Source organism: Panthera leo, chromosome A1 (genome assembly GCF_018350215.1).
Source record: "Panthera leo isolate Ple1 chromosome A1, P.leo_Ple1_pat1.1, whole genome shotgun sequence".
Classification (NCBI taxonomy): Eukaryota; Metazoa; Chordata; class Mammalia; order Carnivora; family Felidae; genus Panthera; species Panthera leo.
The window spans coordinates 111,457,325-111,470,732 of record NC_056679.1 but is presented as its reverse complement, the minus strand read 5'-3'; the positions used below and the strand labels follow the sequence as shown (position 1 = coordinate 111,470,732).

At 39.1% G+C, this 13,408-nt stretch overlaps 1 protein-coding gene and 1 non-coding gene across 2 annotated transcripts in view; one reads left to right on the top strand and one right to left on the bottom strand.

Annotated features, from left to right (window-relative positions):
* DDX46 (DEAD-box helicase 46) overlaps positions 1–13,408 on the bottom strand; it is a 70,442-nt gene that overhangs the window by 30,058 nt on the left and 26,976 nt on the right. The window contains exons 14-15 of the mRNA XM_042935544.1: positions 5,206–5,370; positions 4,535–4,697 (exon numbers count right to left, since the gene is read on the bottom strand). Of these exons, the coding sequence (XP_042791478.1) occupies positions 4,535–4,697; positions 5,206–5,370 (328 nt within the window). The remainder of the gene's footprint in view (positions 1–4,534; positions 4,698–5,205; positions 5,371–13,408) is intronic.
* On the top strand, positions 9,415–9,522 carry LOC122202802. Its single transcript, XR_006194887.1, has one exon. It is a non-coding gene; the product is annotated as a U6 spliceosomal RNA (small nuclear RNA).

Below are 13,408 nucleotides of genomic sequence, written 5' to 3'. Positions count from 1 at the left end.
TTTTTATCACATGGGTTAGGGAAACTGAAAAACCACATGCAAAAGAATGCAGCTGGATCCATATCTTGCATCATATATAAAAATCACCTCAAAATGAATTACCTAAACGTAAAAGCTATAATTTTAGAACTCTGAGGAAACAAGAGGGAAAATTTTCATAACCTTGGACTTGCCAATGGTTTCTTGAATTAACAGCCAAAGAAAAGGCAAAGAAAGAAAAAATAAAATGGACTTCAAAATCTAAAACGTCTGTGCATCAAAGAACACTACCAAGAGGGTGAAAGGACAACCCAAAGAATGGGAGAAAATATATGTAAATTGTACATCTGATAAGGGATTGCTATCAAGAATATATAAAGAAATCCTACAACTCAGCAATGAAAAAAAGATGCGAATAACCTAATTAAAAATGGGCAGAAGCCTAAAATAGACAATTCTTCAAAACAGATATACAAATACCCAATAAGCACATAAAAAGATGTTCAATCTCAGTCATTAGGGAAATGCAAATCAAAAACACAATGTCACTTCACATCTACTAGCATAGCTATTATAAAAAAAAAATAGGAAACAAGTGCTGGCCAGGCTGTGGATAAACTGGAACCCTAATGCACTGCTGGAATTCCAAAATGGTGCAATTTTTACAAAAAGTAGTTTGCAGGTTCCATAAAAAGTTAAAAATAGCCATATGGCCATATGGCCAACAGGACTCAAACAGATACTTGTACAACAGTGGTTAAGTAGCATTACTCACAAGAGCCAAAAGGTAGGAACAACCCAAATGTCCATCAACAGGTAAATGAATAAAGGAAATGTGGTATATACATACAATGAAAAATTATTTCGCTTTTTAAAAAGGAAATTCTTCTTACCATATACAAAAACAAATTCAAAATGAATTAAAAACCTAAATGTAAGACCTGAAACCATAAAAATCCTAGAAGAGAGAACAGACAGTTCTTTGCCTCTCGTGAGGCAAAGAAAAACAGGGGTGCCTGGCTGGCTCAATCGGTGGAAGTGCAACTTTTGACCTCAAGGTTGTGAGCTCAAGCTGCACATTTGGTGTAATTACTTAAAAGTAAATCTTAAAAAACAAAAAACAAAGAAAAAAGCAAAACTAACAAAAATAAACTACCAGGACTACATCAGAATAGAAAGCTTCTCAAAAATAATATAAACACAGGGAGGGAGACAAAACATAAGAGACTCTTAAATATAGAAAACAAACAGAGGGTTGCTGGAGGGGATGTGGGAGGGAGGATGGGCTAAATGGGTAAGGGGCTTAAGAAATCTATTCCTGAAATCATTGTTGCACCAGATGCTAACTAACCTGGATGTAAATTACAAAAAATAAAAATAAATAAATCAATATAAATAAATAAATGTTCATTTATCCTTAAAAAAAAAAAAAGCTTCTGCACAGCAAAGGAAATAATCAACAAAACTAAATGACAACCTACTGAATGGGAGAACATATTTGCAAATGACATATCTGACAAAGGGGGAGTATCCAAAATATATAAACACCTTATAAAACTCAACACCCAAAAAACAAATAATACAATTAAAAACTGGGCAGAAGATGTGAACAGACATTTCTCCAAAGAAGACATCCTGATGGTCAACACACATGAAAAGATGTTCAACATTACTAATCATCAGGAAAATGCAAATCAAAACTACAATGACATATCACCTCACACCTGTCAGAACGGCTAAAATCAACAACACAAGAGACAACTGTTGGCAAGGATGTGGAGCAAAAAGACCTTGTACCCACTGTTGGTGGGAATGCAAACTGGTGCAGCCACCATGGAAAAGAGTATGGAGGCTCCACAAAAAATTAAAAATAGAACTATCCAGGGGCTTCTGGGCGGCTAAGTCAGTTGAGCATGTGACTCTTGATTTTGGCTCAGGTAATGATCCCAGGGCCGTGGAATCCAGCCCCACATTAGGCTCCATGCTGAACCTAAAGCCTGTTTGAGATTCACCCTCTTCCCCACTCACGTGCTTTCGCTCTCTCTCTCTCTCAAAAATAAATAAACAAACAAATAAATAAAACGGAACTACCCTATGATCCAGTAATCCCACTACTGGGTACTTATCAAAAGAATACAAAAAAACTTACTCAAAAAAAGGACACAAAGACACACGAACCCCTATGTTTACCGCAGCATTATTTAAATTAGCCAAATTATGGAAGCAGCCCAAGAACCCATGGACAGATGAACGGATAAAGAAGACGTCACACACACACACACACAGAGGAATATGATTTGGCCATCATAAAGAATGAAATCTCGCTGTTTGCAACAACATGGATGGAGCCAGAAAACATAATGCTAAGTGAAGGAAGTCAGTCAGAGAAAGACAAATACCACACGACTTCACTCATAAGTGGAATTCAAGAAACAAAACAAATGAACAAAGGGGAAAAAAAAGATAGGCAAACCAAGAACCAGACTTTTAGCTATAGAGAGCAAACAGTTACCAGAGGGGAGGTGGGTGGGTGGAACAGGGGATAGGGATTAAAGAGCACACTTGGGATGAGCACTAACATATGGAAATGTTAAATCAGGTGTACAGTGTACACCTGAAACTAATACAGCACTTTATGTTACCTACACTGGAATTAAAATACTTTAAAAAAGAGGAAATTCTGACACATGATAAAACATGGATAAGCCTCAATGACAATTATGCTAACTGAAATAAACCAGGCACAGAAATACAAACACTGTATGATTCCACTCATGTGAAGTACCTAAAACAGGCAAATTCATAGGTACAAAAAGTAGAATACACGTTCCCAGGGGCCAGAAGGTGGGGATGGGGATGAAGTTTATTATTTAACAGGTAGAGTTTCTGTTTAGAACAATGAAAAACTTCTGGAAATAGATAACGGTGTTGTTACACAGCACCGTTAGTGGACTTAACACCACTGAATCATACACTTAAAATAGTTAAAATGGTAAATTTTATGTAATATATATTTCATCCCAATAACAAAACAAAGGGGGAGGGGCGCCTGGGTGGCGCAGTCGGTTAAGTGTCCGACTTCAGCCAGGTCACGATCTCGCGGTCCGTGAGTTCGAGCCCCGCGTCGGGCTCTGGGCTGATGGCTCGGAGCCTGGAGCCTGTTTCCGATTCTGTGTCTCCCTCTCTCTCTGCCCCTCCCCCGTTCATGCTCTGTCTCTCTCTGTCCCAAAAATAAATAAAAAACGTTGAAAAAAAAATTAAAAAAAAAAAAAAAAAAAAAAAAAACAAAGGGGGAAACATGAGTGATTTTCAAACATTAGGAGAGCCTGGGTGGCTCATCTGGTTAAGCGTCCAACTTCAGCTCAGGTCGTGATCTCATGGTTTGTGAGTTAGAGCCCCATGTAGGTCTCTCTGCTGTCAGCACTGATGGATCCTCTGTCCACCTCTCTTTGCCCCTCACTCACTGGTTCTCTCTTTCTCTCTCAAAACAAATAAATAAACTTAAAAAAAAAAAAAAACCCAAAACATTAAAAGTTAACCAAATACATACCCTTAGAGCCCTTTTAATTGCATCCACAATGAAACTTGGTGTCACAGACTGTATATTCCAAAGATGACAGCAAAAGCATGGCTTATTCTACATGCTCTTCTGCATAGGGAATGACCCTCCTATCGAGAAGTGGAGTCTATACCTCCATCCCCTTGAATCTGGGCCAGTCATGGGACTATTCTGACCTACAGAATATGATGGAAATGAAAGTTCTGCCAATTCCCAGTATCATCCCTAACTGGCCTGGCAAGTAGCCTTAACTTGCCTTCTCGCCAAGTAGTCCCACAGAGAGATCCACAAAGGGAAGGGCCAGGATCCCTGGCCAATAACCTGACTGAGCTCGGTCAAGAGCCAGTACTAACTTCCCAGCCACATTAAGTAAGGCAAATATGGAAATGGATCCCCAGTCCCAATTAAGCCATGCCAGCAGATACAGCATGAAACAGAAACTAGGTTAAGTGCTGAGCTCTAGCTAAAGCAAAGATTTATAAAGAAAATAAATGATAGCTGCCACTACCTTTTGGGGGGTTTCATTACAAAGTCACAGACTGCCAGAAGACATCCTTAATGAGGGTAATTCAAACTGTCTCTGTTGCACATGTTCAGGGTTCTAAGTCTTACATATATATATATAACAATGGAGACATCACACAGAAAATAAAACGTTACTTTCAATTAAAGCTCTAATGTGAATCATGAAAACCTCCAGGTTGCATGGCACAATGGAAAGAATATAACACAAAATGGAGAATTTTAAGTTCTATTTCTCCTTAGCTGATTAATGGCTATACAGTTTGGTCAAACCAATGTACTCCTTGTCTTATTTTCTTTACCTCAAAGATGGAATAATAATAATGCTTATTAGCCCCCAGAGTTCTGAATAAAAGTGGAGATAGAAGATACAAACTCTGGTTCTAAACTCAGTATACAGTAAACACACAGTACACAGTACACTGCAATGCTTGGTCAAATTAAATACTCAACAGATACTTCAGTAAACATTACCTCCATGAAGAGACATGCAAGGATAAGATGCTCTCATTAAATCTTTCAGAAGACCATCTGCATGTTCCTGCTTATCCACAAATATAATGACAGATCCCGATTCTTGATAATGGCCGAGAAGCTCAAGTAACTTCAAGAACTTCTTTTCTTCTTCAATCACAATCTGGAAACAGCAAATCGCACCAAGTTAATGGAGTAAAACTGCAGATACATCTTGTGAACAAAAATACTCATTTATTTGTGGCAGATGGCGAAATGACAATATTTTGCTGTATTTTAGGACTGGGCAGGAAAATGTTGATTTTAATTGATAAACCAGTAAGACCAAAAACAAATCTGTAACTTTCAGAGAGGGGACTTGTAAATGTGGGCAATCACCTGGTTCTCTCTGCCTCTTGATCTCATACCCTATTAATTAAAAAACAAGATGTGACATTTCTATTAACAAGCCCACCTCTTCTGGTGGGACGAACTAAAAAGGGCATTTTTTAAGAGGATTTTAAACAGGCAGTTCCACAGAAAAGCATATTCAAGTGCATCATATAAAGTATTAATGGCTGCAGTTGTATCCTATTTAATTTTAGAAATTACCTTCCTACATCACAATGATCCCACAAGAATCACATCCTGAACATCCAGGGAACTGAGGGTTTCTTAAAGGCTGTACCCACCACTTGTTGTTCCACATCTGAGCAAACCACGCTTCTGCCTCCAACCTGCACTTCAATGGGTTTACTAAGGATTCTGCGAGCCAAAGCCTCCATAGCTCTGGGGAAAGTAGCTGAAAACATAACTGTCTGTCGATCAGGACGGACATTATCCACAATGCGCATGACCTAAGGACGCAATGCAAATAAATACGGTTGAGTGTAGCCTCTAAAAGTCAATGATGTTAAAATCAAGTAGAAGGAAATTTTGAGAACATCCATTCAGGGACTTCTAAACCTGTTACCTTAGAATATTATAATTGATTTTACCCCATAATTTGCTCCTCTCAGTTTCCCCCTGTTAAGAAATGGCAACTGTAGTTATCTACATGTTTAGGCCAAAGATGGAGGAGCCATCTGTAACTACTCTCTCTCTCTTTCTCTCATCTCACACCTAATTCACCAATAAATACAGTATTCTCAGTCTTCAAACTACATCTGGGATGAAACTATTCTCCCTTGTACCACTGTTTTCCTTCACTTAGTAAACACAATTTTACTGAACAACTGTTATGTGCCAAGCACTGCTCTATTTGGAAATATGCAATAAAAACAGACAAAAACTTGTCTCCATGGAACTTCTACTCTAAGGAGAGTGGACACATAAATATATTATGTATCAAAGGCTGAAAGAGCTACAGAAAGAGAACAATGAAGGTGAACATACTGTTGCGGGAGTAAGATACAGGCACCAATTGCCTCAGTGTCTATAGAGCCCTGGAGAAAATAAAGACTCCTAGGATTCTTGTGATGATTGGTAAAACAAGAAAAAAAGTAATAATGAGTAAGATTACTGATGATGGTTTAAAGGTAGATGGTGGTGAGTGACTGGAAACTGGGAAGGGTATTCTTCCAAAGAAGACATCCAGACGGCTAACAGATACATGAAAAGATGTTCAGTATCACTCATCATCAGGGAAATACAAATCAAAACCATGATCAAATACCACCTCACAGGTGTCAGAATGGCTAAAATTAACTCAGGAAACAACAGTGTTGGCGAGGATGTGGAGACAGGGGAACTCTCTCGCACTGTTGGTGGGATGCAAACTGGTGCATCCACTCTGGAGAACAGTATGGAGGTTTCTCAACAAGTTAAAAATAGAACTAGCCTATAATCCAACAATTGTACCACTCCGCATTTACCTAAGGGATACAAATATACAGATTTGAAGGGGTACATACACTCTGACCTTTACAGCACCATTATCAACAATAGCAAAACTATGGAAAGAGTCCAAATGTCCATTAAATGATGAATGGATAAAGAATGTGATAGAGGAGTGACTGGGTGGCTCAGTCAGTGATGCATCGGACTTTAGATCAGGTCATGATCTTGCAGTTTATGGGTTCAAGCCCCATGTCGGGCTCTGTACTGACAGCTCAGAGCCTGGAGCCTGCTTCCGATTTTGTGTCTCCCTCTCTCTGGCCCTCCCCCACTCACTCTCTGTCTCTTTCTCTCTCAAAAATAAACAAACAGTAAGAGTTTTTACAAAATAAATTTTAAGAAAGATGTGGTAGGCAAACACAAATGGTAGTGAGGATGAGGAGAAAGAGGATCTCTTTTGCACTGCTAGCGGGAATGCAAACTGATGCAGCCATTCTGGAAAAGAGTATGGAGGTTCCTCAAAAAATTAAAAATAGAACTACCCTACGACCCAGCAAATTGCACTACTGGGTATTTATCTAAGGGATACAGGTGTGCTGTTTCGAAGGGGCACATGCACCCCAATGTTTATAGCAGCACCATCAACAATAGCCCAAGTATGGAAAGAGCCCAAATGTCCAACAACAGATGAACGGATAAAGAAGGTGTGGTATTTCTATACAATGGAGTGTTACTCGGCAATCAAAAAGAATGGCATCTTGTCATTTGCAACTATGTGGGTGGAACTAGAGGGTATTATGCTAAGCAAAATTAGCCATTTGGAGAAAGACAAATATCATATGACTTCACTCATATGAGGACTTTAAGATACAAAACAGATGAACATAAGGGAAGGGAAACAAAAATAATATAAAAACAAGGAGAGGGACAAAAACAGAACAGACTATTAAATATGGAGAACAAACAGGATTACTGGAGGGATTATGGGAGGAGGGATGGGTTAAATGGGTAAGGGGCATTAAGGCATCTACTCCGGAAATTACTGTTGCACTATATGCTAACTAACTTGGATGTAAATTAGAAAAATAAATTTTAAAAAAGCATGAGTTTTATGGTATCTAAATTTTGTCAACAAAACAAAAAGCAACAAAATGTTTCAAGATGGTAAAAGATTAATCAAGCTCAAGGAAGCTGGCAGTAAGAAAAAGTTGAGAATGAAGCTATTCTCCCTATATGGAGATGAAAGGTGGGATTCCAAAATGAAGAGAATTGATGCAAAGTCTGCTTAAGAAGCAATCAAATCCCAGGGCACCTAGGGGGTTCAGTCAGTTAAGAGCCCAACTTCAGCTCCGGTCATTTTCACAGTTTGTGGGTTTGAGCCCCACATCAGGCTGTGCTGAAGCTCAGAGTCTGGAGCCTGCTTCAGATTCTGTGTCTCCCTCTCTCTCTATTCCTCCCCCACTCCTGCTCTCTCTCTGTCTCTCTCTCAAAAATAAAAAATTTTTTAAAGAAGCAATCAAATCCCTCAACCTCCACCTATCTCTTACTGTCAGGCCCTTCTCTCACCCTAGCCAAAGACCCAAAGGTTTAGCTGCTGCAGAATATAAAACAAGAACATGAATGGATGAGGCAAGGATAACATCCTAAGAAGAAAAGCATTAAGTAAATGCATGATGTTCAATACTGAGGCTCCCACTCTCCCTCAAGCCTCTTTCCCAACCTGGAACAAGAGACAGGCCTTTACAGTCCAGGCTGGAGACTGGCCAATATTTTTCCAGGGACGGTCTGCCCAGTCCAAGAAGTCAGGCAGAAGATAGTCCTCATCTAAATGAAAGTCCCAGCCAGATTACAACAGTGAAACTCAGGATCACTAAGTACTGCTCTGGCACAGAGAACTCTGAATTTTAAGCTGCCTTTTCTCTGTCCCTTAAATGTAAGTAGTTAACTACAGGTTCCCAGACCTCTACAGAATGTTTCTAATCTGAATGCAGAAATCAAAGCAAATAGAAAATCAACTCAGAGGACATAAATCCTACGCATATAGAAGGCAATCTTTAAAAATGAGTCATTTAAATGAAATCTTGCCATTTGCAACAACATGGATGAACCCAGAGGGTATAATGCTAAGTGAAATAAGTCAGTCAGAGAAAGACAAATACCATATGATCTCATTTATGTATGGAATTTAAGAAGCAAATGAACAGGTGTGCCTAGGTGGCTCCATTAGTTAAGAATCCAACTCTTGATCTTGGCTCAGGTCATGACCTCATGGTTCATGCGACTGAGCCCCACACTAGACTCTGTGCTAACAGCATGGAGCCTGTTTGGTATTATCTCTACCCCCCTCTCTCAAAATAAATAAACTTAAAAAAAATGAATAAAGAGTAAAAACAGACAAAAGGAAAAAAAAAAAGCATACTCTTAAATACAGAGAACAAAATGGTGGTTATCAGAGGGGAGGTGAGAGGGGATAAGTGCAACAGGTGAAGGGGATTAAGAGTACACTTATGATGAGCACTGAGTAATATACAGAACCGCTAATAACATACACCTGAAACTAATAGCCTGTATGCTAATTATACTTGAATAAAAGTAAATTTAGAACACAAAAATAAATCACTGAAGGGGCACCAGGTGACTCAGTTGGTCAAGGGACTGACTCTTGATTTTGGCCCAGGTCATGATCTCACGACTCATGAGTTCAAGCCCTGAACTGGGCTCTATGCTGACAGCACGGAGCCTGCTTGGGATTCTGTCTCCCTCTCTTTCTGCCTCCCACACTCACACGCTCTCTGTCTCAAAAATAAATAAATATTTAAAAAAAACTCATTTAAGGGGCGCCTCGGTGGTTCAGTCGCTTAAGCGTCTGACTTCAGCTCAGGTCATGATCTCGCAGTTTGTGAGTTCAAGCCTCACAATGGGCTCCGTGCTGACAGCTCAGGGCCTAGAGCCAGCTTCTGATTCTGCATCTCCCTCTCTCTCTCTGCCCCTCCACCGCTCACGCTCTTCCAAAAATAAATAAACGCTCTCAAAAATAAAGAAACATTAAAAAAAAAATAATTTAAGTGCTCACTTTAGCAGCACACATACTAAAACAAATTGGAATGATACAGAGATTAGCATGGTTCCCGTGCAAGGAGGAAATGCATGAAGAGTTCCATTAAAAAATTTTTAAAAAAATTTTAAATGTTTCTTAATTTTTGATAGAGAGAGAGAGACAGAGCATGAATGCGGGAGGGTCAGAGAGAGGGAGACACAGAATCCGAAACAGGCTCCAGGCTCTGAGCTGTCAGCACAGAGCCCGATGCGGGGCTCAAACTCACGGACCACGAGATTATGACCTGAGCCGAAGTCGGCCACTTAACCAACTGAGCCACCCAGGCGCCCCAAAAAAAATTTTTTTAAGAAAAGATTTACTCTTGAGTTATAGAACTTTGGGGATCCTAACAAGATGAGAAATAAAGGGGACCCTCAGAATGATGGATATCCCAGGACAGCAGCTATATGTCAGACAGAGAACAACAAACCATTACTGGAACACATCAAGAGGCTCTGAAGAAACCTTAAGGAAGATAAAACAAATGGGTAAGTTAATGTGTTTCAACTATTTGATAGGTTTATATACAGAGTTTGATATTTTATTAGTTTTAAATATATAGAGACCTAAGAAAACCAGCCAACAAACATAAAAACACAGGTATCCCTAGAGAAAAGAAGACGGTTATCTCTAAAGAAAACAAGACGTACAGAGGAAATTTAAAAATAATCAGTTTACTATACTGCCCAGCTCTGAATAGCATTTAGATTGTCATAAGGTTGTATATTGACTCAATTAAAATAGCAACATAAATCTACCGGAAAAATAAGGGATGAAAATGATGCAAGAATGTGAGAGGAGAAAGAAAACAGAAGATTATGTTCCCCTGTAGGAAATCAATAAGTAATATCAAAAACAGAAAAATAAAAAGAAATAAAAGCACACTATTTAGATAAATAGAAGTAAATATCAAAATAATCAGCTAAGTGATGGAAGAGAAGTACTGTTAAACCCACACGCACATGTAATTGATAAAACTAAAAAATGTAAAAAAATTAGATCAGGGATTCCTCTCCTCAAAACCCTCCAATACAGCAACTCATTAATCACATCAAATTAAAATCCAAATTCCTAGCCCAGGTGTATATATTCACCACACCGCCCTCATCCTGTACTCTCTCCTACTATATTCCCTCTCCTATGCTCTGCTCCAGGGACAATGGCCAAGTGAGTTCCCAAGTCGGGGCATTTGTCTGGCTCTTTGTAACACTTTTCACCCAAATATTCCCCGTCTCAATTTCTCACTTTATTCAGTTCCCAGTTCAAAGGTCATCTTAGTAGCAAGGCCTTTCTTGAATTTCCTGCATCAAATGATATCCCTTTTGGAATGACTGAAGTACATAAATGAAAAATTAGGAATCACTAACCACACTTGGTTTGATAACATGAATTTGGTAGTAATATCAGTGCAAGTTCATACAATGGTATTTAATGTGTCAATCTTTTAAGATACTAAATAAAAATCATCAGGACTTTCAGATATATGATCATCTAAACGAGTCTAAGGACTGATCACTTAGTCTCAACTTTCAGAGATACAGAAACAAGGATCAGAATACACACTTCATACCGAAGCCCGTTGTGGCTTTGAAAATCTCTTCAAAGAGTAATACATATTCTACCTTCCTAGAATGTTCACAAATAACCCTTCCTTTTTAGCAAATGCACAGACAGTATCAAAGGAGGAAAGTTTTCTTGAAAACCACAACTAACTCCCTCTCTTGCCCAAGTGCTAAGAGAAATCTTCATGAATAAGCTATAAATCCTGTGCTTCATGAAACGGTGTACTAACTATCACACATGGGAGCTTAGATTTCCCTTATGAATACCTATTACTGCTTAGAGTCGTGAAGCCCGTAGTATGACGCTAATGATGACACACGTTTTCAGGGATGACTGGCCTGGGTTTCAATTGCCTTCTTATGCTCACTTGGCTATCACACTGGGGGCTACTGATTAAAAGCTGTTCCTGAAACTTTTCAGTATGTTCCCTCTCTCACAGTACACAGATAATTAAAGTCAGCCATGGGCTGCCAAATACTAAGTCTTTAAACTTCTCCTTTCATACCTATAGGCTAAAACTCAATTCATCAGTCCAGCTGGTCACTAATGTTTACAAAGGTAGCAATTTCCCCCACTTTTCACTGATTTCAAGTCTTGATCATTGGCATATGCTCCTTTTGAAGAAGTTCTAAAAGTTTAGTACATTCTCTCTTATACTTCTCTTGACAATGTGCAATGCTTTCCTTTACCCTCAAGAAAATAATTTGCTACCAACTTAATGATTTATTTACTTATCAAAGTAAATATCACTATCTCAATCTTTAAGTCACAAATAGGGTCCTTGAGATGTTGATATGTATGTTGGTAAAAATTACCCTGGACTACAGGCACCTGGGTGGATCAGTCAGGTAAGTCTCCAACTTCAGTTCAGGTCATGATCTCACAGTTCGCGAGTTCGAGCCTGCATCAGGCTCTGTGCTGACAGCTCAGATTCTGTGTCTCCCTCTCTCTCTCTCTGCTCCTCCCCTGCTCACTCTCTCTCTAAAAAATAAACACTACATAAAAAACAAAATTACTCTGGACTAGAGCATTATTGTGAAATAGGAATAAAACTTGGGGGTGCGGGGGGAAGTCTCAACTGTCATTACATCTCTGATTCTGTTTCCTCTAATGTAAAGGATTACATTAGACTTAAAAATAAGTTTTTGAAAAATGCTCTTTTTTCAGTACCTCTATCTCCTTAAGTAGCATCCATATTATTCAATAGGAGCTGCTTATGCACCAAACCCTTCACCAGTGGCCTGAACACAGGACTGAGAGGTGCTGAAGTGTCTAATCATCAATCTAGTGACCTATTTTTTTTTTTAATGTTTACTTATTTATTTATTTGAGAGACAGAGCACTAGCAGGGAAGGGGCAGAGAGAGGCAGTGGGAGGGGAGACACAGAATCTGAAGCAGGCTCCAGGCTGAGCTGTCAGCACAGAGCCTGACGTGGGGCTCGAACTCATGAGCTGCGAGATCATGACCTGAGCTGAAGTTGGACACTCAACCAACTGAGCCACCCAGGTGCCCCCCCCCCTTTTTTTTTTTTTTTTAAGAGAGAGAGCACAAGCGGTACAGGGAGAGAGAATCTTAAGTAAGCAGATTCCATGCCCAGCGCAGAAACCGATGTGGGTTCTTACGACTCTGAGATCATGATCTGAGCCAAAATCAAAAGTTGGATGCTTAGCTGATGGAGCCACCCAGGTGCCCCTCCAGTGACCTATTTTTTATGTCAATTTGAAGACAGTCTTCAAAGTTACAATAATCTCTCACTAGACAGTGAGCTCCTTGATGACTGAGGCAAGCATGCTGCTTTGCACTGTACAAGTGACAAGCACATTTACTGTCTCACTTTACTACGTGATCAGTATTTTCAAGAAAGTAAAAACTCGGAGTAAACATCTTTAGAATCTTTAGATTTAGTGATATTTAGATCACTTCATTTTGTACTAGTCACACGTATGAATAAATTTGTCAATTAAAACATTCCTGACTTTCTTAATAAAAATAAAAAGTAAAACATGTAAATAATCATTTGGTATTTTTTTTTTGTAAATAACCATTTTTTTTATAACTAATAGGAATATTACTTAACATATTTTCACAAAGTATGTATATCCAGCTCCATAATGGCTAACTAGAGCTAAAGATCAAGGTCTATATCTAATCAATTTCTTCTCTTACTCTTTAATTTTACTAAATTAAAAAAGAACCTAGAAACCGTGGAAAAATCTGTCATGGAAAACCACTTTTTAATATTCTGTTAGGGGCACTTGGGTGGCTCAGTCGGTTGAGCATCTAACTCTTGATTTCAGCTCAGTTCATGATTCCAGGGTTGTGGGATTAAGCCCCATATCAGGCTCAGTGCTGAATGTGGAGCCTGCTTGAGATTCTCTCCCCCCTACCCACCCACCAC